The 26,829-nt window shown below is 36.1% G+C and overlaps 1 protein-coding gene across 2 annotated transcripts; it reads right to left on the bottom strand.

Moving 5' to 3' along the window:
* Positions 1-1,225: 1,225 nt before the first annotated feature.
* On the bottom strand, positions 1,226-26,684 carry lmbrd2 (LMBR1 domain containing 2). Of its 2 annotated transcripts, none has more exons than XM_008116113.2 (18): positions 26,527-26,684; positions 22,590-22,816; positions 21,703-21,800; positions 19,818-19,913; positions 19,239-19,406; positions 17,679-17,889; positions 16,822-16,896; positions 16,203-16,316; positions 14,683-14,866; positions 13,548-13,729; positions 11,600-11,733; positions 10,896-11,004; positions 9,285-9,382; positions 7,885-7,988; positions 7,621-7,667; positions 6,833-6,938; positions 5,398-5,530; positions 1,226-4,490 (listed from the first exon to the last, which is right to left on the bottom strand). In XM_008116113.2, the coding sequence occupies exons 2-18, from the start codon at positions 22,761-22,763 to the stop codon at positions 4,430-4,432; spliced, it is 2,094 nt and encodes a 697-aa protein (XP_008114320.1). In that variant the 5' UTR covers positions 22,764-22,816; positions 26,527-26,684; the 3' UTR covers positions 1,226-4,429. The 2 variants fall into 2 exon arrangements, with proteins under 2 accessions (XP_008114320.1, XP_003224311.1); XM_003224263.3 differs by having other exon boundaries at positions 5,398-5,527.
* Between the last annotated feature and the right edge of the window lie 145 nt (positions 26,685-26,829).

Genomic DNA, 26,829 nt, shown 5'->3' with positions numbered 1-26,829 from the left:
GGTTCAAATCCCGGGAGCGGAATGAGCGCCTGCTGTTAGCCCCAGCTCCTGCCAACCTAGCAGTTCGAAAATAATAACAACAACAACAACAACTTTATTTTTATACCCCGCCTCTATCTCCCCAAAGGGGACTCAGGGCGGCTTACATGGGGCCAAGCCCGAATAAAAACAATAGCAATATAAAACACAACAATAGGCAAAAGACATGCACAATTATAAAAATTTAAACATTAGCCAATAAAAACATGCAAATGTGAGTAGATCAATAGGTAACGCTCCGGCAGGAAGGTAATGGCGCTCCATGCAGTCATGCCGGCCACATGACCTGGAGGTGTCTATGGACAACACCGGCTCTTCGGTTTAGAAATGGAGATAAGCACCAACCCCCAGAGTCGTTCATGACAGGACTTAATGTCAGGTGAAACCTTTACCTTTACCTTAAAACTGTATTGAAGTACTTAATTAGTATTTCTCCACTTTGTTTCTTTTTATGTGTTGGTGAGAACATTGCATAAACAAAAAGGTGAGTGTCAGTGTTGCTATACCCCTACTTTGTTCTCCTTTTCATCCTGCTACCTACCATATCACAGTCCTAAATCCAGTATTATGCTGATGCAGCAACATTATGGAACTCTTCCCTTGCAGTCATCCCAGCTGCTACAAAAACAGCTCTGCAAGGTTTCAAGTTTCCCCATGCAAGTTTTTGGGAAGCTATAGTAAAACAAAGAAATCACCTCTTTCTATCAGCAAAGGTCATACTAGATTCTAGCCTCTGAGTTTGACTTCTTCACTGTGTTCCAAGTACACTATTACTTTATTCAGAAATAAATGTTGCACAGAGGTACTCAAACACTAATCGTTTTCCCAGGGAAAATGCCAACAAAACTATCAAAGAAATCATTTCATGCAAATTTTGTTTTGGTTAGTTCCAAATGCTTCTTTTAAATGCAATAAGTCTATAATTTACAGAACACGTGTGAAATTTTGAGAAACAAAGCAAGACAAAATGCTGTGCGTAATTACACAGTATACAGTCAGAGGAAATCTGTCTACTTTAAAACAGAAATATGCTCATACAGCATATGAAAACAGATACATTTCTAATTTGCAGTTGTTTATAATCATGATAATATTTCAGTCTGGTAATATTTCAATCTGAGTTATCTGTTTTCAATCGTGATATTTTGGACACTTTATTATTATAAAGCAAAAACAAACCAAGAAGTGTGATATAATAAAGTTAATTTTAATTCCAACTAATATACAATATTACCTTTTATTTTAATTTAGAAGACAGTAATTAATATATTCCTTGTTTTATATAAATAACAATTATACACTATCAGCAAATATACATCTCATTGTTCATGACTCCAATATACAATTCTGATGTTTACAAAGCAATGATTTCTCAGAGCTAGAAGTATACCGTGAGGCATTATCAGAAAAAGAAATCAATGACAAATACAGATTTTGCATGATAACAGTGGCTAAGAAAGTCATATTTTCAAGAGCTGTGTTAATACAAGAAATCTTTTTATATAAACTGCACACAATTTTACTTTACTGTAAAATTCTTACAAATTACAAAAAAAAAACTTAATCAGCATCACTAACACATCGAACTTCACAAACCTCAACACAGTTGAATCCAAATACTGCTAGTATTATAGAAACTGGCAATTACTAGAATAAAATCCTAAAATCCTGTGTGTTATTCACTTTAGTGGCTTGTTGTGCTACTCTGCAATATATATATATATATCCTCAATATTTATGTCTGGGCTTGAAGTGTGTAAAAAGCAAGTCCACCAACATTTCAGCAATATTTGTAACATGCAGACTTATATTTCTATCCATGCTTATGTCAAAGCCGTCTGGCATCACAGAATTGCCAAGTATGGTAATAGTTTACACTTCTCTCTCCCTAAGGCAAATCCAGTGAGGCACAGTGTATTGTTTTTTTAAGCCAGAACATCTTGAATCATACAGAAGTCACCCCAAGGCTGACCTCAAATGCCCCAATTTCCAGATTTACCTAGACGTGTATGGCAGTCCCTGCCAACAACGAACTTTCCACATTTCTTCCATAGCAAGTGATCTGAGAATCAATGGCTTCTACCAGCGAGTTCTTATGGTTCTCAGTATACGTTTATAACAAAATTCCCCTCAGCCATAAAGAAAATATTGTTACAAAAAGTAATCAAATATCCCTCAAGGTATTAGAAAAACACATCAATTCAATAGTTTTCAATGGCTCAAATATTTTAAATAACTTATCTTGCCTTTACAAATTGATACAGCAAGTTAATACTTTCCTCAATATTACTGAAACACGGGCACAGTATTTAAAATGAATCTGTTGATTAACTGTTTCATAAGTTCCTGGAAACATTCTAGTTAGGTGTGGCCAACTCAGTCATTAAAAGTCACAAGCATTCGCAAGACAAATGTCTCTTTTGGTGATATCTTTTGCCGAGAGGAAGCGGCTGATGCCCAGAGATGTTCATGCATTGGGAGTCAGCATTCATTTTAAGTCTTGTGTCAACCGCATGGTATCAGATATCTTCAACAGCTATTAACTTTCAATAAATACATTACTTAAAATGTCAGTTCACTGAAGGTATAATGAATTACATCAGCACCATTAACTTTTCCCAAGAAGCTTAATCTAAATGTTACAATGCAAATGAGTCAGTCACAGAATTGTAACTATCAGTTCAGACCAATCCTGCACTATGTTAAGTTTGCTTTAATCTGTTGGAATCAACAGCTTGTATGCGTTAAAGCTTTGCCATCTGAGGCACTTGTATGTTTGTCTTATGGTGGTTACTCTAATAATTAGCTGTAATTTCATACAATGCTGACTAAATCATGGACACACATTTTCCTTGAAAGCACTGCCGCCATTTATCATGAATGTTTTTCCACCTGACAGTCATGAAGACAATTATATTGACTATTTTTGGCCAACATGGCTCACAATTTGGCCTTTTATTGAAGAGCCTTAGTTAGAAAGAGCAACTACTTATTCTTTTACAATGAAAAAAAAGATATTTACCACAAGAAGTATATCTTAAAACTGAGATTCCTTATGTAAGGCAAGACAACCTGAATGTGACTTCTGTTGTTTAGCAATAAGCATGCTATTCACATTGATTTCTTCAAAAGAAAAGTCCAGTTTAGTGTTGTAAGACCTATATAAAATGAACATTACTATGGTGAAGTAGTCAGTTTGTTTGTAGTGAAGATTAAAACCTAAAACATCCAGAGCCATAAAATTGAAATTAGTTTAGCTAAAAGAACATTTTTTCAGTAGCGATTTCCAAGTCTTAAATGAAATCTCTGTGATTGGTTTTCTCTCTTCATTAAGCACATGCTAGTAGATGTGGATTTTAAAACAGTACTGGTAAACACTTAAGATTCTACTGGGTCTTCGCTATCATGCACAGCAAATGCTATTTCATACGCATATAATGCTGACAGAAGTTATTTTCGGTTCTTGTCAATAGATGAATAGGCATTCCAAAATGTTATTTTGTACAGATTTATGCTTAAAACCTCTCCAACTAAGAACTTGAGTTAAAGCATGCATGGACAAAGTCTGCCCCCCCCCCCCAGAAGTTTTGACTTCAACTCCCACAATTCCCAACAGCTTGTAGGCTGTTAGGAATTGTGGGAGTTGAAGTCCAAAACACCTGGAGGGCCAAACTTTGCTCATGCCTGAGTTAAAAGCTCACTTGCAACCCGACCAGAAAACCTAAGTATTCTCCATATTGTACAAATGACAACTCTGTTTGAGCCCTAACATGTATTTATTTAAAAACCCAACTTACAATAACCTTTAACAAGCTGAAATTGTTTCCCTGATCCATCTGTAAGACAAAATCATATGCTTTTACAAATCAATGGTTCTCAAACTACAACTAAACTCTACCAAAGAGGCTTCTAAAATTTTAACACAAAAGTCTCGAGTTCAAAAGAGGTGATGCCAGCATATATAATCAACAGTGAAAGGCAGGACTCCTTGCCACAATGGTCAGTGTCTGTCTTCCAATTTCCCCCTCCACTCCTAACTCTCTTCTTCCACACTTTATTTAGTGTCACACTTTCTCTCCTGCCACGCTCCTGTCCACCTACAGCTCATAATTCCCACATTGTGGTAACAGTGGCGACATGGGTTTTGAAGGAGCAAGGGGAAAGATGGGGAAGGCACTGCTGAGGCGGCCCAGTTTCAGAAATCAATGCTCTTTTGCCCATCACAAAATGAGCACTGCATTATACAAAGTGCATCTTAAAGGGGGGGAAATTCCTAATTTCCCACATTCCATTTGATTTTTGTAAAGCGAGGTTGTTTTGGTTGCAGAATACATTACTGAAAGAGCATTCCCCCAAAGCTATGGAGAGACGACTCAAGAATTCAGAGGATTTAGACGTCATCGAATATTCTGCTTCGTGACATTGACAGGTATCTTCCACCAGGTTGATACCTGTAAGGTGTATAAAGAAAACAAGTGTAGAACTTACATTATACATTACACTGTCCAAGGCACATTTTGATGTCTCAAATGTTAGATCCATTTCTAGGTATATTTGACAGGCTGATTTCCCCTATCAGCTCTCGTTTTTGAGATACAGAACATATGTCATCTATCAGTTGCATTTGTTGCCCATAGAACACCATGATAACCACATCTAAGAAACGAGAGCTGATGCAGTCTATACATTGCAATTTTCTGATTCTGTGCCCCAATAGCCCCAGAAACAGGCCTAAAAACCAAGACAACAAGAAAAATTTGTTGTGCTGTTTTATCCATGTATATATTGTTTATAAAAGAAAAAAAATACCAAAGATTACCTATGGGTCAAATGCTTGCTATCTCTAGAATTTGCTGTATGAGACATGGAAGATCCAAAGCTATAATTTACATTTAGAATGGAAAATCCAAATAATGCAGCAATACTGTATACAGACTAATAGACATAAGGCTAAAACCAATTTGGCTAGACCTGTTGAAAAGAATGCTATGGCTAGGGATTACTTATGTAAATCCCATCGAGTCGAAAAATTATTCTAACAAGAACTAGCAATGGATCTTGTCCATTTTTTAAAAAAAAAATCTATATAACAAATCTAGATGATTATATCATCCCATCCCATTAAATGGCTGACTCACTTTCCCCATCTGTTTAGTTTTCATCACTGAAACCATTGTGTAAGACTTCTTCCCTCAAGTTCATAAATGGCACACTGACTCCTCTCATTACGTAATAGGCTTACCCTACTGGAATTCACCAATAATAATTAGAAGGACCAAGAGAAAGAAGCTATTTATTATTTGTCATTTTGACACTGGTTGGCGATTCTGCCTTCCCATCTCCCTGAATATTACTTACCTTCCTGATTCAGAATCAAGAGGATCGTCATTAACTGAGTCAGCATTAAAATCCATAGGTTCTGCATCTTGGAGTAGCTCTACTCTGTCCCTTTCGTTCCTCCCATTTGCCCTGGTGTATTTAGAGGATACTGCTGAAGAGAAAAAATTCAAACACACTCAAAATAAATAATGGCACATCCACTTTTTTTTCCAATGTTAAGAACTGGCTGCTTGAACTGTTGTTCCATTTCTCCCTCTGCTGCTGTTAGGAGGAATTACATCACAAACTATTCAACTGTTACATGAATATCTTGAAAGGCTTGCAAAATGAATAAAGGTAGACTTCAAGAATCATGTCACTTGATGTGCTCCTACTTTCAGGACTTTTTGCTTCTTTGGTGTTTCCTAATCTACAAAGAAAGTGTTGATCTTCTGCAACAAGGAAGCACAAATATTTCTGCATGCAGAAAGAAAACGCTTTGAAAGCCATTTTCAAGGATGGTATAATTCTTTGTTTGCTCACTGGGATGTGTTCTATTGAACTCAAACAATTACTTTAAAATGCTGAAGTGAATGTACCGTACTATTTAATCCAGTGCACACAGCTGCAAGTGATTAATCGAATCCCTCCCCTTTTCAAAACAGAAACTATATTTTTGAAATCAGTATCAACATGTCTGTTATTCCAATTATAACAATATTCACTGAAAGTAATGGGATTCTGATATGTGTTGACTTACATACATAGCAGCTGATTCAATGATTTTAGAGAACTAGCAATGAGATTTAGGTCTAGAGATTATCTCTCATCAGGTTAGAAAAGGATTTTTTAAGCAAACTTGGTTTTTTGCAGTTGACTGCAACAAAGATCACTGGCACAGTAGTCTCGCTTATCCAACATAAACTGGCCAACACAACATTGGATAAGCAAAAATGTTGGATAATAAGGAGGGATTAAGAAAAAGCCAATTAAATGTCAAACTACATTATGATTTTACAAATTAAGCATCAAAACATCATGTTTTATAACAAATCGACAGAAAAAGCAATTCAATACATGGTAACGTTATGTAGTAATTACTGTATTTACAAATTTAGCACCAAAATATCACAATGTAATGAAAACATTGACTACAAAAACACTGAGTACTAAAAGGCCGACTGCACTGGATAATACAGAACGTTGGATAAGTGAAGGTTGGATAAGCAAGACTCTACTAGAAGTGAACTTCAGATATAGGACATGGGTCTTCACTGTTTCACGAACAATGAAAGGAAGTAAGATGTATGTATGTATGCGTTGCCACAAATTACATGAAGTCAACCATGAACATATTCATTGCATAAAAGAAACAACACCTAAGAGAGTAACTTATTGCAGTACTGGGAAATACTCAAGACTACTAAGATCTGAAACTTAGTGACTATAAGTATCAAAAATGATAAATTCTTACATCTATTTGTATTTGTCTCTGTGAAACTGGACTCCTTTTGCTCTGCTTGAACATTTCTGTTTCTAGCAGAATCTTCACGGTTGTTTCCATACCGTTCTTTCCACTCCTGACCCAAAACACACAAGAGACACATATATGTGAAATCTATATATTATGCCTGATATTTAAGTATAATAATTTATTATTTTATTTTAATACATTTGTTATTTTTCTAGAAAAGCTTAATAATAATAATAATAATAATAATAATAATAATAATAATAGACTTAAAAGATATTCCCTTTATTGTGATTCTATTTAATTATTCCCAATATTCTGTCATGATTCATATAAATTCCAACCTCTGGAACCCTTACAAGTTCAATGCTTGGAAACAATAGCTGGCATAATAGAAGAAAACCCATCTGCCACTTATAAGTTCTAAAACATACTCTGTTTTCTTTACTAGGCTTGCAGTTGAAGGGACATACATTCGAAATGATTAAAACATTCAAAACGAGCCATCCTGAGTCCCCAGCGGGGAGATGGAATGAGATACAAATAAAGTTATTATTAAAACTAACATTAGTTTTCTGGGCTAACCTACAGAAAAAGTAACGGATCAATGTCCCAAGTGAAGTGAAACACCATTGATTCACTATGATGTAATCATTAATATAATTATAGCTCCTCTAAAGACCTAGGCCTTCAAACTCTGCATAGAATTGGATTTCCTTTTACAGAAATGCGCAAAATTTTAATTCTGATCCTGTCTTTTACTGACAAGAATAACTGAATAATCCACATACCCTTCTTCTGTTTTCTCCATCTTCCTGTCTTTGCCGTTTTCTTTTTTCTAGAATAGTGAAATTAATTTAAATATATGGTGAGACAGAAATAAGGTGCAATGTCAATGTAATTGACATACTGATCACACCTCCCTTTTTCATTTCTGTATGGGCCTTACTCCAGAGTTTCTAATATATTTAAAAAGCAAAGGTTGGTGGGTTATAATAAAATTATGTTACTAAGTTGAGAAAATATTTCACAGCAAAAATGCACTTTTTCTTTACCTCTGCGGATTAACTCTTTTCCTTCATCTATTAAGTCTGATGTCATCTCACTGTCCCCCATAAACTGCTGGAATCCTAGAAGATTCAAACACCGGGTTCCTAAACTGATTAAAAACAAATAATGGAAATAATAGAAATGTTAACTCTTTTGGACTTTAAATTACAGCATTCCACTGCTAGCACAGCTTTTCAAAGCTGTGGTTCAAATCAGAATAGTTATGCTCATAACAGATACCCAAACAGGAGAAATATGAAGGCGTGTACATTGCAAATCTGATACCTCTTCATTCTATCTAAGATAGAATCCTCGGAAGGAAATAATATTTCAAAACTTACTCTCTTTAATAAAATAACCCAACAGAACTGAAACATGCATATCAAGAATTAGGCAATGAAAGTGATAACTAAGAACACCTATAATACAATGATATACAATTTTTGTTCCTGGGTTATAAATGTAATTTCCTAATTGATTCTATTATTTTTAAAAAACATAGAATTTTTTTTATTAAACTGCAAAAACTTTGTTTTTGTGGGACATCCTGCAGAACATTTTGAGATATATTGATCTATCTATCTATCTAAAAATGTTCTGCAGGATGTCCCACAAAAACAAAGTTTTTTCTTTAATAACAATAACAGAAATAGTTTTTTCTTTAATAACAATAACAGAAATAGTTACTATAAGATAAACATAGAGGGGGAATGATGGGGTAACAAGGGGAAGGAAACAGGGAAAGTAGGGGGGCAAGAGGGGAGCACATTTTGTTATAGTGTTTTAATGAATATCTCATAGTCTCAACCACTTCAACACAACTTGTGACAGCCTCAAAAACAAAGTTTCTGGAGTATAACAACTATTTTCAAAGTAAGTACCGCATAATTAAACAGGAATGACACTTTCAAACCAGGAACAGAAAATTTTCCAAATTTTGTTACATGGTGTAATGGAAATATTCAGGGAGCAGCTACACAACTCACAACATATGGATTCAGTCAACTATGGGACAAAATGCCAAATAAATGATGCATAGAGCAGCTTGTTGTACATTTTTGTGGTATAAGTTCATTTTTGTCATTACTACCTAACTCAAGAAGGTTATTCGGATGAAAAGTACTGGCTAACATTATAAACATCACTAACTGAAGCAAGAGAGATGGAAGAACTGTGAAGAACTGTGGATGATTGAAAACTTCACAAATGATGGTGGCAAAAATGGCAATGTTTACATTTTTGTATAGAAATGTTGTCTAAATGATTTCACTTGTGGCTTTTCTTTCAGCCCTGCTGGGAATGATTGTATACATGTTTGAAGCTGACCTTACTTTGAAAAAGAGGGTGGCAATTTTTAAAGAAAATCAGTATTCAACAAAACAAATCTAAGGAATTTGTTATCTACCTGAAGTAAGTAGCAATACAGAGGATGACAACCAGCATGGGATAATAGATGTAAAAGCCATCTGCAATGAAGGATAATACTTTCATGGATCCCATAATCTAAAAGGCAAAAAACAACAGAATGATAAACCCCTGGTCTTTAGCTTGTTTTTTTTAAAAACAAATTTTCTACTGATGGATAACTGCTCAGATGTTTTTATTATAGTATTTTCAGAATACACTGTATCTACTGAAGTAATATTACTCTATATATGTGGAATCTGTTTCCAAAAAGTACAAAAAAAGAAAAATGAGTGGCAGCACATTGTTGGTTAGTAGATTATTATGTACAAAATGTATCAAATCACTTCAATACAGGGCTTTTGTATTTTATAGCAAAAGAATGCATATCCTCAGCACTTTTTTTTCAATTCCTATAAAATTTATTCACACGGATTTGAAACGTTTTGGAAACAAAGCTCCACATATGTGCCAACAGTTGCTTATACAGTAGAGTCTCACTTATCCAACCCTCGCTTATCCAATGTTCTGGATTATCCAACGCATTTTTGTAGTCAATGTTTTCAATATATCGTGATATTTTGGTGCTAAATTCGTAAATACAGTAATTACTACATAGCATTACTGTGTATTGAACTACTCTTTCTGTCAAATTTGTTGTATAACATGATGTTTTGGTGCGTCATTTGTAAAATCATAACCTAATTTGATGTTTAATATGCTTTTCCTTAATCCCTCCTTATTATCCAACATATTCACTTATCCAACGTTCTGCTGGCTCGTTTATGTTGGATAAGTGAGACTCTACAGTACTGGGTTGTACTCAAATATTATGTAAAGACACCTATTAAGAATCAGACAATTCAAAACTCACAACTGAAAAAAACATAAAAGTACTGTAATTAATAATTTGAGCAATTTTACTAATTCCTCTGTGAAAACAGTGGGCCCTTGGTATCCATGGTTTTAAGTTCCCAAACTTCCTGTAAATACCAAAACTTATGCGTGTTAAGGTTTGTTCTTTGGAATTTTAACTGTAGTGTTAAGACAAACTCATAGGATCATAGAATAGTAGAGTTGGAAGAGACCTCATGGGCCATCCAGTCCAACCCCCTGCCAAGAAGCAGGATATCGCATTCAAAGCACCCCCGATAGATGGCCATCCAGCCTCTGTTTAAAAGCTTCCAAAGAAGGAGCCTCCACCACAGTCTGGGGGAGAGAGTTCCACTGCCGAACAGCCCTCACAGTGAGGAAGTTCTTCCTGATGTTCAGGTGGAATCTCCTTTCCTGTAGTTTGAAGCCATTGTTCCGTGTCCCAGTCTGCAGGGCAGAAGAAAACAAGCTTGCTCCCTCCTCCCTATGACTTCCCCTCACATATTTGTACATGGCTATCATGTCTCCTCTTAGCCTTCTCTTCTGCAGGCTAAACATGCCCAGTTCTTTAAGCCTCTCCTCATAGTGCTTGTTCTCCAGACCTTTGATCATTTTAGTTGCCCTCCTCTGGACACATTCCAGCTTGTCAACATCTCCCTTCGACTGCGGTGCCCAGAATTGGACACAACTGTAGCAAGATAGTACCTCACTTATAAATTTTACGTGTCTGTTCACTTACGGATGTATATGCAGTTGGCTGATCAGTCGTTCGTTTAGAAATCGATGAATCCATATGAGTGAGGCCCAGGAAATTCAGACATAATGGGGGAGTCAAACGGCAAAACAGCCTGCATAAAAACAGGTGGCAAGTTTGAAGCCATTTCTTCTGCATTTAGGATCCACCTCTATTACTAAGATATACACAACTAATTACATAACTTTATAAGCAATTAAAAGCTATACTGATATGTACCAGAAATAGGGAGGATGTGGCCCTTCAGAGATTTTTGGACTACAGCTTCGGCAAGCATTCACCATGGGCTATGCTATCCAAGGCTTATGAAAGCAGCAGTTCAACATCTGGAGCCCCTATCACTGAGATATATAGAAATATTCATGCATGCATGTTATATGTACATCTTGGTATTGCTCATCTTTGTCTATTTCGATTTTGGGGAATAAGGATAGTTTATTCACTGCTGTCTGTAAGAGCTTTCCTATTTGTCAGTATTAATATATGCTGGATTGGATCCAGATACCTGGAGAATGGAGCAGCGGAAGCTCAAATGGGAGAATAGTGCAACAAAATTCAGGTCTTCCAGTACCCCATTCTGTGATAAGAGACCCAGATCCAAATTTTAAGTATGTTACATTGAATTTTGCCTTTACTTAACCGTTAACTATTTACGACTAGCCAAGCAACAAAGTACATCATCTACTCACATGCCACTGAAAAGCAAACTATATGCATCCGTCTGATGGTGGGAAGCTAAATAATAATAGTTGAATACACGGATCCTGAAGACAGTAGAGTAAACACAGATACTGAGGAAAAAGATAGTAAAGAAGCAAGCCATCTGCAAGGTAAGAAAGATAAATTTGGTTTGAATTCCACTAAGCTTATACTGAACACGGATTCTTAGATACTAAACAAACAGTAGGTTGCATAGGTTGTTTGTATTTTGTCCAAAAGAACACAGCATGAAAGCAGAGCAGGCAAACATAAGCTGGCTTATAATACACTTGCATACTGGTTAAAACAAAGGCTACCAATATGATTAACCGTGATCTGGCTTCCCTAGCCTTGCATTTTGATAATGATGCATAGTTCACATTTATAAATTTCTCTTGAAGTAATATGCAAAAGAATATAAATATGAAAGGTCAATGTGCATCACGCTATTTCATGTGGACAGTTGCCGTTAATTTATATAGTTATACCTTTCCATACAATGCTATCCACAGATATAACTGTAATCTAACCATGTTTCACATTAGCATTCTCTGCATGGAATTATATACAGTGTTCCCTCACTACTTCACGGTTCACTTTTTGCGGATTCGCTGTTTCCGGTTATTCAATAAATCTAAAAATAACATTATAAATCAGAAAGAATTACATTTTACAGCCTAAAGAAGGGAAGAAGGAAAAGCCGAAGGGAGAGAAAAGGAGCCCAAGCGACAAGAGAAGGAGCGATTTATCAACACACGATTGGTTGATAAAGACTTAAAATAGTGTATAACTACTAAAATAATGTATAAATATATAGCATCCCTACTTTGCGGATTTTCACTTATTGTGAGTGATCCTGGAACCTAATCCCCACGATAAATGAGGGAACACTGTATCTATGAGTTACTCAGGAAAAAAATTGACTTAATTTCCAGAGTGCTATGGACACGGATAACCATGATTAAATCCTGGATTTTCAGGGGCCTTTGGCTTATAAATGCTATGAAGCTAGTAAGATACAATGAAGACAGAGATGGTGAAGGTACAGATTTTTTTAAACTTCTAGAGAAGAAAGGTGGGAAACCTTTGCCTCTACAGACATTTAAGACTACAACCCCCAGCAGTCTAACCAAGCGTGGTCAAAGATAAGAAATGTATTGTCGAAGGCTTTCATGGCCGGAATCACAAGGCTGTTGTGTGTTTTCCGGGCTGTATGGCCATGGTCCAGAAGTAAAAGGGCCAAGAGATCTCCATCCATGATACATGAAACCCTGGTTATTCCAGATTCATCCCTTTGCTTTCCCTACATGTATAGTAGCCCAATCCATTCAACAAAATGTCAATGTCTGAGTTCAATCTAGTTTATTTTTACTGGAAATAAGTATTTTTCATGCTAAATAAGGTGAATACAAGACTTAAAAGTATACAGAACTGTTTACCTATTTCAAATATAAAGATATTCCCAAAAGAAAGCCACAATATTTCCAATGTCTATGTATGAGAGTGAAGAAACATGAAAAACCCCAATTCTTTTGAAATGTGGTGCTGGAAAAGAGTTCTATGTATACTCTCAAACTGCCAATGAGATAAACAAATGGGTCTGAGATAAAAATCACGCCTGAACTCTCATTAGAAGCCAAAACTGACTAAACGGAGGCTCATGTACTTTAGACGTATCATAAGACAGTATGACTCACTGGAAAGATAATAGTAAAGTGGAAGGCAACAGGAAAAGAAAAAAACTACATTGCAGATGGGTTGAGTTAATGAGTGAAGCCACAGCGTTCAGTTTGCAAGACCTGAGCAGGGCTGTCAATGACAGGTCTTACCTTCATAGGATGACTCTTAAGTCAACACTGACTTTACAAAAAATAAGTACCAGAGGATAGTATTAAAAACAGTGTTAAAAGGCTCAAATGTAAGATTTAGGGCACTGACCTCTATATAGAAATAGTTGTAATTCTTTTCTGCGAGTTGTATGAAGACAGCAAACAGGGAGAGAACCGGCCTGGTGCTGAAGAATGTGCATTCCGACCAGACAACAATGATAGAAAAAGTGGCTAAAATAATGGCAAGAATCCTGTGAAACCATGGTCGCAGAAGACACTCCCAATACCATTCTGAGGGGGAAACAAGTTGGAAGTTAGTAGAAGTTCTTAATATTTTTTATTATCCTTTCTCCTTTTTTCACATTCCCTCCTCTTCCCAAGCCACATACATTTACATATGACTTCCTTGTCAGTCCTCTAACTAGTAAATTCTTCTCTATTACCTATTTTTGTTAATAGCAGAGATATCGTGCTCCAGTCATCTAACCAAAATCTTACTTGATTTAATTGGTTGTTAGTTTGGCAAATATAGCAAACAGATGGTTTCCATAAGGTCTCAAATAAATTATTTTTTACTTTTCCTTTCTAATCTCACTTTGTATGTTAGTAAAAGTTCTTAAATTGGTAAAAGGGAAAGAAATGTAAAAATCCATTTATAACCTGATTGTTCCTACTAACAGCAGCCAGAAGAGTTAACAATTTTGCCGGAAGTGAGAAGAATGGCTGGAAGATAGTACAGAACGAATATAGAAATGTTCAAGTCCCCCAGCATCTTGTGCACTACATGCCTATGGGGGAAGGTGAAGTGAAGAAGCGGAACAGAGTTTGTGGGCAATGTGTCTATGATAGATAGAGTATTTTGCTTATTTATTCATTGAATGTATATCCCACCTTTCTCCCCAAATGGGATTCAAATGTGAGTTGAAGTCTTTGGAATAAATCCAAGTTCAATTCCTATTGCATTGCCATTAAGAAGACTTCCATAGGTAGCGAGCAACATATTCCAATTATTTCAGTTGGTTTAGAGCAGGCATGGGCAAACTTTGCCCCTCCAAGTGCTTTGGTGCCTATAGGTTTTTAGGAATCGTGGGAGTTGAAGTCCAAAACACCTAGAGGGGCAAAGTTTGCCCATGCCTGCTCTAAACCAACTGACACTAAACTTAGGCTCAGCCCTTTGATTTTACTGCATTTTTTAGCCTTAGTTTAAAATACTGTATTCTATTATCTTCATGACAAGCACATACCAATTGCTGGCGTGTAGAAATACTGTGTGATTTTGCTTTCAGGTTCTTGAGGCTGAAAAGTATGAACAAACTGACGAGACGCACTGGTTTCGTTTTTTGCCACATCCTCCAGGTAAAAGGCTTGTTCTAAGAGAATTTGCCACTGGACCTGTGTGCGGCGATGCCTTTGAACCGAATAAATTACCTAAGAGAATAAAACCAATATTCCAGTTATTTATGGTAATAATTATGAGTAAGAAAGAGAAACGCATTTCATATACATGTTACTCAAATATACCAGTAAGTGACTGACTGACAAAGCCTACTTTATCTTCTCAGTACATACAACTTTTGTGGTTGCTGTGTGCCTCCAAGTCATTTCTGACTTATGGCAATCCTAATGGTTTTCTTAGCAAGATTTGTCCATAGAATCATAGAATTGGAAGAGATCACAAGGGCCATCCAGGCCAACCCCCTTCTGTCATGCAGGAACATAGAATTAAAGCACCTCTGTCAGATGGCCATCCAGCCTCTGCTTAAAATCCTCATGAGAAGGAGATTCCACCATGCTCCAAGGCAGCATATTTGACTTTAGGTGGAATCTTTTTTCTTTTCAATTTGAATCCATGCCCAAAGTCACCTGGTGGGTTTTTAAGGCCAAACGGGGATTTGAACCCTGGTCTCCAGAGTCATAGTCTGATGTCCAAACCACACCTTGCTGGCTCTTACATACATACAACCAACTAAAACTGGTAATATAGACAGCAGTTACTACCAAATGGTCTCATATGGTTCATATATGCATAATAATAAAATGTTATTGTCTGTGACCTGCATTTAAAACACAGATATTTGTCTTTTAATGTCATTCTTTCCCATTCTTTCCCTTTAATTTATTTACTTACAACATTTATATCCCACCTTTCTTATCCCAAAGGGATTCAGAGTGGCTTACAAGTTACGTGTACATACAATATATTATATTATTAGCATAGCACAATATTAGTATCATATATTACATTATACTATACCACTATACTGCAATATTATTAGTAATATTACATGTAATACATATATATAATTATTATGTTATTATATTGTATTATTAGTATTATATTGTATTACAATATTATGATCAATATTATATGTACAAACAATATATTATATTATTAGAATAGCACAATATTAGCATTGTATATTGCTATTTTGTAGTAGACCACTATACTGCAATATTAATGATTAATTTAATCATTGTAACTATAATGCCCATCTTTTTTCATTGCAACATTTGAGCTGAGCATTGCCATGCTTTGGACAACATCATTTTGTAGTTGTTAAAACCACCATAAAAATGTTACAGAACTATTCATTCAAAAAACAATTCAAAAAACAAATACACTGAACAACAATTGTTTTTACAAACCATATAAAATTTAGTTTATCATATAATTTGTGTAGATGACTTCACACAATGAACCCCTCTAGAAAAAGCCTAGTACTCAATACATTTAAAAAACATTTACATTAAGTCAGTTAGTTACCTGCTTATGAAGTTTGACCAGGGTTTTCTCTGTTGGATAAGTGTTGGGTCTTTCTTCAAAATCTTCATAGTCATCCATGTTTCTACCCATTCTTTCCTGATACTCAGTGGGACACTGAGGTGAAAAGAAAACAGGTCTCAACACAAACTGGCAACATAAAACACCAGTGTATCAAGACAGCCTGTTTGACATGTAATGAGACCCTTACAAGCAGAATCTAAAAACAACTTGCCTGTTCCCCCATTTTTCATTGTCTTTAAGTTCTTTCCCCTTTCTATGACAAGATTCTCCACAAATAGAGCCGTAGCATGATTTCCTCCCTTCTACCTTGTGTACACATTCAATGGCAATTTGTCAGCACTGTTCTTTTGATCTACAGTTACTTACAGTAGTTTTTATAATCACAGGTTATCATGGCACATCATATTGTTACCATGGTTGGCTAAGAGATAAACCAGTATTTTCTACTATAATTACTACAAAAACAGGGGGAGAAGAGGGAATCTATCCTTCTGTCCAGGTAACTTGATTAAAACACACTTTTCAATGTTGATATGGAAGTTCATAACTAATTAGGGATGCTTTTCAAAATGTAATACTGTGAGGGTCTATTAGTTACCTTCTTTAATATTGTATCCACACATTTCCTCAAAGGGTGATTGTATTTGATGCTTTCATTCACTTTGCGAACCTCCTGTTTGAGAGAAAGATTTTTTTTTAATTTTCATGTAAAGACCCTGAAAGGATAATGAACTTGAAAATTTGGGGGGGGGGGGGTCACAGTAAGCCTTCTATCACATAGTCTAATCAGTAATGTTGACTAGTGATCTATTTTATTACAAAACAAAGCTGTAGGAAGTGAACTGTTCTAAGGTTTTCTTCACACCTTCTACTATTTTAAAGCTGTTTCAAAAATGACAGGAGAAATTCCTAGACTTCCAATAAAGTCCCTGGAGCCACAAAGAAACAAATATGGTCTGAAATTTAATATTAGCAGTAATTAAGCCAATGCACATTATGACCTGATTTGGATGGAAACAATTGTTTCGCAGGAGTCATTACTAGGAAAGCAGAAGTAGTCCCATTTAGCTTTTAAAACTTTATATATATAGATATGCAAATTAAAGTGCCTCCATACACACTACCATTTCGAATTTATTTTTATGATACATAATATATCAGAGTTGGGAAACTGTGGCCAATGGGGTACATAAAGCCTCCCAGCCATTTTTTTTGTGGCTCCTAGTGTCCACAATCATTTTTCTTTGGAAAGAAGTGGTGAACAGATTTTTACCCCAAATGCCCAAATGCTCCATTTCAGGAGCAAGAAATTACACAAACCATGTCACAATGGTTTTGTGACATTTCCTCCATCATCATATTATAGGTTGTACTTTTCTAATTTCTCTCTCACACAATATCCGAAGGATATTATTTCCTGCCCACTTCTGCACTTGGGCAGTAGAGTTAACTTGCCTCCATAATATCCTCCAGGTTTTCTTCTGCATCTGCTTTCTCAGTCATCAGTTTAGCAACCTTGAAATAAGTCTTCATGAGGAGAAAACCCTTCTTTGCTCCATTCCAATAAGAACGTGGAATTTCAACCAGGCCATAGCCTAAAAGCAATACTAGAAGAAAGAGGCCCCAGGTATTCGCAGCAGCTATTCCAATTGTCTGAAGTTGATTCCTAAGAGAGACAGTGAAGTCAGCATGCAGTAATGCATGTTAGTTTTCGTACAAAGCAGAAACAACACTAACTCACATTTTAACAGTATTTTAAAAATAGCTAAATGCTATCTTATTCTACATTTTATTTCATTATTTCTCATTTAGCTAAAGATTCTTTTTGTCTATGCAGTCTCTGAGTAGTAAATGACCTAAGAAATAATTTGTTATGCATTTACCATTATTTCTTTTACAATCTACTTATATGGGCTTTCCAGATGGTCTACTATACAAGTCTACCCAGACCTCCACATCTCTGACAACTGGAGTATTGTGTAGCAAAACAAAGACAAAAACACTTGACCCAGAAATGGTAAATTTATTATTTTTTTACTCCCATATTGTTTCACGCATCAACTGTTGGCGGGAAAGGCAATCAACCATGAGTCAATTATCAAGGATTTGTTGCAATAGGTTATGCAATTTTATAAATCATACATGACATTTTCAGCACAGAAGTGATAGTTTGTACAGATTATTAATCAATTGAGAAACTACTAATTGCTACTATGGATTGTTCTTTCAGTTTTAGATCATCTACACATGATAAACACTAATTGCTTCCATCAATTAAATTGCATGAAAGATCGCAAATCTTTCTCTAAAATGTGTTGTCGAAGGCTTTGTCTAAAATACTAATAATTTCTCTAAAATAAGAAATAGACTGATGCCTTATTGAAATCTCTCTCATTGCTAAACACATCCAAGCAGAAAAGGTTAAAAAACTAAAAAATTATACAGAGGATCCATTACATCAAAGAAAAGAATATGTAGACAAAGAAAGTGCTGATCAATTAAAATAGTGAACAAGACAATTCCTTTGTAGGGCAAGTCATACTTACCTTCTATTTACTTTTCACTTTTATACTGTTAAAACTGTTGCTACAATCTTACAGATTACAATCTTACAGCATACTATCAGATCTGGAAAATTAATGGTACTTCCTGTCAAAAAGTGTGAGTAGGAACTCAACAAGCGGTTCCAATTATATTTTTTAAGAAATACTATACCTCTAACAGAGATCTTCTATGACATATTAACTCAAAACTAATTCCATGTTTTAAGTAGGGATTACTCAGTAGGCATTGAACAGAGCTTCTGGGCAATTAAGAAGTAACAGATTGCAACAAAGGCTTGGAGGCTGCTGTTCAAGACAATAAAATTTCATTGTAAAATTCTACTTCTGCCTGTTTAATATCTGAAAATCAAATACCATAATAAAAATGTAAATAACATGTCATTAATGTAGCTACTAAATAACAATCTCAATCTTTTAAATATTCAGAGTAGTAAATGTTTAGCAATCTTACCACTGTAGGTTGATCTTTGGATTTATAGCCACATATATTAAGAATGCTCCAAAAATCAGGAGGTATGTGCCATAATAAATAGCATTCTCAATTAGCGCTGTTTTAATCTTTCCAGTAATAGAAAAACCTCCTGACCTGGCATATGATTGCATGAAAGGCAACAGGATCCTAGAAATGAAATATTCAAATTAAGTATGCATAGTGGTTTCATTTTCTTGATCTATTTTTCTATTTGCATATTGCATTACTCAGCAGAAATAAATACAAATACATTGGCATAAGCTGAAACTATACATTGGATTACTGGGAGGGCCAATCACAGTACAGAAACTAGCACATAGAACTAATTTCAGTATTACAAGTGTAGTATTTCAGAATTTAAGAAGAATGTTATTCATAGATGGCCACAAATTCAATGGGTCTATCTATCTCTAGAAAAAAACATTTGGTTGGCACAGTATCATGTATTCAGCAGGGAAAAATACTTCCTCCAAATCAATTCCATCTTTCAGTTTACTCAAGATATTTTGTTGCAGCATATAAGTCTGAGCTATATCAGAAGTTTTCCCAAGTTCTTACCATGTTAAGAACTGTGATGTCCAGTACACCACACGCCAAAAGATGGGCATAATTCCATCTGGAATATAACTCCATGGTTTGAAACATTCCTGCTTTCTGTGAAAAGGATAAGATTCAGTATCATGAAAATGAAAAGATACATAACTTTTTCAAAGCTTATTTTGTCTTTAATAATTTAATTCAGCTTTTTAGTAAACCAACAATAAAAAGTAACAAAGCCTTTACCAGAGCTGTATAAATTTCAGGAAAAATGAAAGAAGTGTCCTGAATAACATTTTACATGAACACAAAGTTGCAACATACTAATGTAATATTTATATTTATCATAATCATGTGCATCCTGAAAGTAGAAATATCAAGGGTGGATCTCGGTGACTAGTTATATGTATGCAATGGGTATATAATGTTATCAAGTAGCCTTGCAAGTCACTAGGAAAGTAACCCATGATTCTAATTAATCCCAATCACCATGATAAATGGTCAGAAGTTATGGGAGCTATAATATTAAAACACCCGAAGGGCACCAAGTTGCCTAGTCTGGATACTAGGTAACCAAAGCAAGCATTTTTTTCTGCTTTATACTCATGATGAAAGTGTGATGTGAGCATACCCTCCATTTTACATATCATGTAAAAATCACATAGCAGACTTTGATTACTCACAGCATCTGCCACTGAACAGACAGACCAGGCCACACATGAATATATACAAATTAAATGCAGTGTCATCCTGGCACAAAGTGCTTTCTTCCCCCATAAATATTTCTTTTAAAACACACATTTTATTGTTGGCCATTCCAGCATAAAGTTGTAATTAACTGCAAGGCTGGCAGATCTGAAATACTAATGTATTTATTCCAAAATATGTACTGCTTATTTGTTTAAAAAGCAGTAATATCCAAAGGAGGTTTTAAAGAAAGACACCCCCTTCGCATGTAGTTCAGTGGCTTCTATTTTAGAGCCATGAAAATCGTAAATGCAGATTAAATTAGTTACTCTGACTCAAGTCATGGCTCTAAACAGCAGCTCAGCTGTCTCATCATGATGCCTAAGTACATTTTTCACCCTTCCATATAGATCATAACTTTTGGACTACTCAGAGCTTACAGGGATAATTTTATTGTCAGATTCGATCTTTTAATGACAAAAAGGAAGTTAGATGTGATGAACTATTTAATTATTTGAGACGGAAAAAAGTCAAATCTTTACAGTGAAACAGGTGCAAAAAGCAGGTATAGAGTAGAAATATAAGTTGCCTTCCCTATTTAAATTATTCCCAAATGCTTGCTTCTTGAGGCACACATGAAAGAAAACACCTGTGACTTCTCATAGGCTTTAAGCAACTAATTTAGATGAATAACCTGTATTAAAATCTGAGGTCCCCTCACTAAGACTTTCTATATATTGTCATGACCATTAAGATATATTAAGAGCTTTCATTAATTTTGCTAACTATGCTTTCAACCTTGAAAAAGGAGCTACAACTGACTACCTGAAGGAAGGGGTGACCAGGAATATATATAATTAGGCATTTCTGATGGGCTACATAAGATGTACCTAATATTTTCAACTTAGATAAAATGTGGCACACTAGTAGAAATCAAAGTTGCATTTCTTTTAAGGAATGTAAGATATCCCAATTTTCTGGTTAAAATAGTAGAGGTGCTAAAATAAAACTGTTTATATAAGCACAACCGGATGTTTAAATGCACTGAAGCCTTTTAAAATCTGGTATTCTCTTTTTCCTAAACATATTTAGAAGATTTTCAATTTTCATGCCAACAGAGACTGAATTTTCTTAGAAAGAGTGACCAGCCTTTTATTTGTCTGGTGACAGGCATGCCATTTTAGTTATAAAATGATTTTATGGAAACGAACATTATTACCTTGGAGGTGAAATACTGCCCTGGTGCTGTGGGGATCCACTGTTCGTGGGAGGTGTATAGGATCCATTTATATCAAGTTTACATCTATTGTATATAGTCTGGGGGAAGGAACAAGGAAGTCAGCACGTACAGAAAAGTAAAATGAAATGGTGGGGGGTGTCTCCATTCATTAGGACATTTGAGCTCAACATTCATTTTCATCACAAATTCAGATACATCAGCTTCCTTGCTAATAATATAAAAATTTATTCAACAAATTCACAGAGCACAGAACTAGATACAAATCACCAAAAACCATTACCAGTCATCATCATACTGGCTCACACTCTAACATGGCAGGGAGATATCAAGTAAGAGGATAGTACATTTCACAACAGAAAAGGAACAAAGACTTGCAAAGTTTTTATTGCAGGCCATGTATGCAATATAAAAAATACTGGAGCAACTTCTAATGCAAATTGGTGATGGCAAAGAAAAGGTTTGGTCAAAAAATGGACTTTTCATAAGGGACTTTTCTGCAACACTATCAACAGATGACTATAATATACCTGTGGCAAAACAGTAAAACCAGGGGCTACAAAAACTAAACTGTCATAATGAAGTTGATATGAGTTTTCATTTTGCTTCAGGCACAGACACAGCATATCTGACTTCTCATTTGCATGTGAGTTCTAATTGTTTCCAGTACAGAAACTGTTTTATTTTGCAAAGTCAACATTTTGATGTGATTTATCATTTTTAAATCGTTGCTACCCACTGAAAATAAAATCTTGACCTGCTCCCCTCACCTGGGTCATTTTATGCATACATGAACAACTTTCATAGAAAAGCGATTAAAATCCATCGAAAAGGTGTTAGGGAAAGCAAATAAAAAGGAAATTTCTTACCGTAGTGACATCTAAAGGCAATATGAAGACCATAAGAAAACAAAGGTGCCAAGCTAGTAGTGTTGCAACAATTACAAGTTTGTGCTGTTTTTTGAAGTCTCCATATCGGTGTAATATGATTAATGCCAGAAAGAAGACAACTACTATTTCAATGCCTAAAGCCGCACCACTCATTATTATCCAGTGATTCCAAGCAGGATATATAGCTCTATAAAAGACGGTCACAACTACAAAAACAAAAACAAACAAAACATAAAATAAATTATAATTCTATGATTACCTTTAGATTTATGTTTCAAGGATTTTCTTCCTAACATTCCCAGTAAAAGCTCTCTCTTTCTCAGTAGCACATACTATTGTAACTAGGAACCAAACAATCTTGCTTTTTGTGAATTCAGAGGGATTTGTACTTGTGAAATGTGTATTTAAAGATATGGTTTGTTTAAGGGGAAGGTTGTACATTTGACTTTTCAGGTGCTGGAGTTTTCCTTCTTCACACTTCTTCTATTCATTTATCCCTACTTCATAGATGCTTTGTTTCTTACTTTGTTTCCTCTTCTGTGTTTATATTTTAGTGATTTTTGTGGGGATTTTTAATATGTTAGAACATGTTGTTATTGTAAACATATCGTGAACCATTACAAGTGTCTCAAAACTGAAAAAGGAAAGCAGGACAAAAATGTTTTGAATAATAAACAAACTGGAAAAATGCTAGACAATTAAGCCATTACTGCCAATACTGACTGCCAGTTTTAATTTCATATAAAGACACTGTTTTTATTTAAAGGTAGAATTGATCACAGTGGCTCTAATTTAATATTGTTACTTCATGGTTTGTACAGTTAGACAAAACTGCAGTTGACTGCCATTACCAAATAATGAAAAGCTATGATTAAAACTAGACATCTTAATTTAAATTTGAAAAGAGAAGTTTAATCATGTTTTGTCATAAGGCATAACAGAAGTCTTCTCTCCACGTACCTAGGAGAAACTATCAACAAAGTAGAGTTCCTGAATTAAGTACTCTTCCAAATGAAGTGTGAGTGGTACTCATATTACAATTATTTTAATCCCAAATCAACCGTTTTTGTTTCCCAAGACATTGAAACATTAGCTGATTATTTTATTGGTTTTGCTCATTTTCTTTGTCTTCATGTTTCAGAATCACTGACTTTATTATTTTACTGTTTCAACTTCAATGTGTACTCAAACTCTGGTACCCATATGGATGATGGGCAATTGAGAAGTGATGAACCAAACAAATAAGAGCACCTGAAAGAGTTAAGCTCTTATTTTAAACCAGGGTTGGGCAAAGTGTGGCTCTCCACATGTTGTTGTGCTGCAGTTTTGATAATTCCTCACCATTACAAATACTGACTAATACTGATGGCATTAGCAACCTGGAAGCACCTGTTTTGCTCAACCTCCCCTGAAGAAACAAATAAGCCATACGTATGAACTGATATTTCACAACAGTAATGGGAAAAACAATATAGCATGCACACACTTTTAAAAATTTCTTTCCCAATTATTTCATTGTGGCCACAATTTATGAGATGGAATATTAAAATAAGAACTGACATTTCATTAGAGTGTGGTCCATTTCCCACTCCTAGGCCCTTTTCCTTCATGCGTTTTCATTTATATGACTGACAGGAGAATAACTTATTCTTATAAATCCAAAAACCTTTCTGGACTAGTAGCAGTGTGTGGGGAGGGAAGAGGTCATTCCCCCACAATAAGAAATCAGTCACCCAATATGATGTGAAAGTCCCCAAATTTCCAAATTAAGGGCCCTTCCATACGGCCCTATATCCCTGAATATCAAGGCAGAAAATCCCACATTATCTGAATGTAGACTCAGATAACCCAGTTCAAAGCAGATATTGTGGGATTTTCTGCCTTGATATGCTGGGATATAGGGCTATGTGGAAGGGCACTAAGACACTGAATGAAAACGGTTCATATCTAGAACTGGTATATTTCCTGTGCTCTGATTCCCTTGTTAAATCTGCCTGCCGTTCTTCTTCAGATGATTGATCTGTATTTCTAAATGGTCAAGTGAAGGTTTTCATGACTAGTTTGACTTTTGGGAAAGGTTTCTTGGGGGACAGAATCCTTCTTTGGGCAGTGCTCTCTTGTTTTGCCTTCCCCATAGTTAAATGTCTGATTAACAAAGTCCAGATGTTTTAATTACTATTCATACATCTTTTCTGTCCAGGTTTGCCAGGAGAAGGCTTCTGTGTCCTTAGGTAACCTTTCATGACATTTCTGCTGAAATTCTCTATTACAACCAACTGTTAGATACAAAGGCCTTCTCTTAGGGCCCTTCCACACAGCCATATAACCCAGAATATCTGCTTAGAGCTGGGTTATCTGAGTCCACACTGCCATATATTCCAATTCAAAGCAGATAATGTGAGATTTTATTCAGCTGTGTGGAAGGGGCCTCAGACAACCCAGTTCAAAGCAGATATTGTGGGATTTTCTGTCTTGACAATCTACATTATATGCTTGTGTGGAAGGGCCCTGATTTTCTACCTGGCAATCCCGATTCTGTCCTGCCTCAAAGACCATTCAGAAAACTCTCTAAGGGTCCTAACCCAGAATATCAAGGCAGAAAATCCCACAATATCTGCTTTGAACTGGGATATCTGAGTCCACACTACCATATGTTCCAGTTCAAAGCAGAAAATGTGGGATTTTATTCACATAAAAGGACCTCTATTATCTCAACTCAGATTGACAATTTTCAGGGAACAGATTAAGAACACCACTGTTGCACATGGACTATTGGCCATCACCACCATCACATTTTTCTTTTCATCTTTGGCACCAACATCCAGGTGTGTTTATGCTGCTTATCATTGGGGGAGTTGAAGTCCAAAACCACCTGGAGGGCCAAAGTTTGCCCATGCCAGATCTACACTGTAGAAGGAATGCAGTTTGATACATTCCTTGGCCATGGCTAGATGCTACAGAATCATAGAAGTTGGTGAGTTACCCACACTGTTTGGCAAAACACGCGAATTACAGTAGAGTCTCACTTATCCAAGCCTTGCTTATCCAAGCCTCTGGATAATCCAAGCCATTTTTGCAGTCAATGTTTGCAATATATCGTGACATTTTGGTGCTAAATTCGTAAATACAGTAATTACAACATAACATTGCGTATTGAACTACTTTTTCTGTCAATTTTGTTGTATAACATGAAGTTTTGGTGCTTAATTTGTAAAATCATAACCTAATTTGATGTTTAATAGGCTTTTCCTTAATCCCTCCTTATTATCCATGATATTCGCTTATCCAAGCTTCTGCCGGCTCGTTTAGCTTGGATAAGTGAGATTCTACTGTACTTTGTAAAACCAGAACTCTCACAATTCCCTAGAGCTGAACCACAGATGAGTGTGGTGTGAAACTGTATTTATTCTATGGTATAGACCAGGCCTGGGCAAACTTGGGCCCTCCAGGTGTTTTGGACTTCGACCCCCACCATTCCTAACAGCCTCAAGCCCCTTCCTTTTCCCCCTCAGCCGCTTAAGCGGGGCCTGAGGCTGTTAGGAATGGTGGGGGTCGAAGTCCAAAACACCTGGAGGGCCCAAGTTTGCCCAGGCCTGGTATAGCCTCATATAATCCAGCTCAATCTCCATTATATGAGTCTACACTGGCAATTATAATGCAGTTCAAACAGGACTATATGGCAGTTCAGGCCTCAATCGGTCCCAAAGGTGCTGAACAGCATCCCTTCACATTTATAGGGAAAAATTATAGGGATTTTTACACGTTATAGTGTAAAATCAAAGCATCCTGAGGCCACTTTAACAGCCAGGGGATCCTTGGTGTTGTTGTTTGCTGAGGCATCAGCCTCGTTGGCAGAGAAGGCCTTGTCAGGATACAACCCCCTGCGTGTAAACAACAAGGCCTTGACGGTACTTACTCCGCCCCGTTGGACGCAGGCCTCGCCCATCTCCCTCTCCGTCTGTCGGTCTCCTCTGCTTCCTCAGCGAAGCCCCTCACTGCGCTTCCTGCTGTTCAGGCCGAAGCCGGCTCCCCTCTTCCTCCTACGCCGCCGCCCAATCTACTAACCAACCAACGCCACGGGCGCCTCTGACGCGAACTCCTTCTCGCCCAATCGCCGGCCGGGATTTGAAAAAAGATCCCCGCCTCATGAGGGAAGCCCCTCCCATTCGCGCAAGGGTTCATGGGGATTGGAGTCCTTCTTTCTGCAGTAATCTGTTTA

Source organism: Anolis carolinensis, chromosome 2 (assembly GCF_035594765.1).
Source record: "Anolis carolinensis isolate JA03-04 chromosome 2, rAnoCar3.1.pri, whole genome shotgun sequence".
In the NCBI taxonomy this organism is placed as follows: Eukaryota; Metazoa; Chordata; class Lepidosauria; order Squamata; family Dactyloidae; genus Anolis; species Anolis carolinensis.
This window is presented reverse-complemented; position numbering and strand designations above follow the sequence as displayed.

Excerpts from the sequence above, each read along its gene's own strand:
- lmbrd2 (XM_008116113.2), bottom strand. The coding sequence starts at position 22,763 with ATGAGTGGTGCGGCTTTAGGCATTGAAATAGTAGTTGTCTTCTTTCTG. Across the intron at positions 5,531-6,832 it reads AGAGACAAATACAAATAGAT|CAGTATCCTCTAAATACACC; the intron begins GTAAGAATTTAT and ends TTTTCTCTTCAG. Across the intron at positions 4,491-5,397 it reads CTTGATTCTGAATCAGGAAG|GTATCAACCTGGTGGAAGAT; the intron begins GTAAGTAATATT and ends TACACCTTACAG.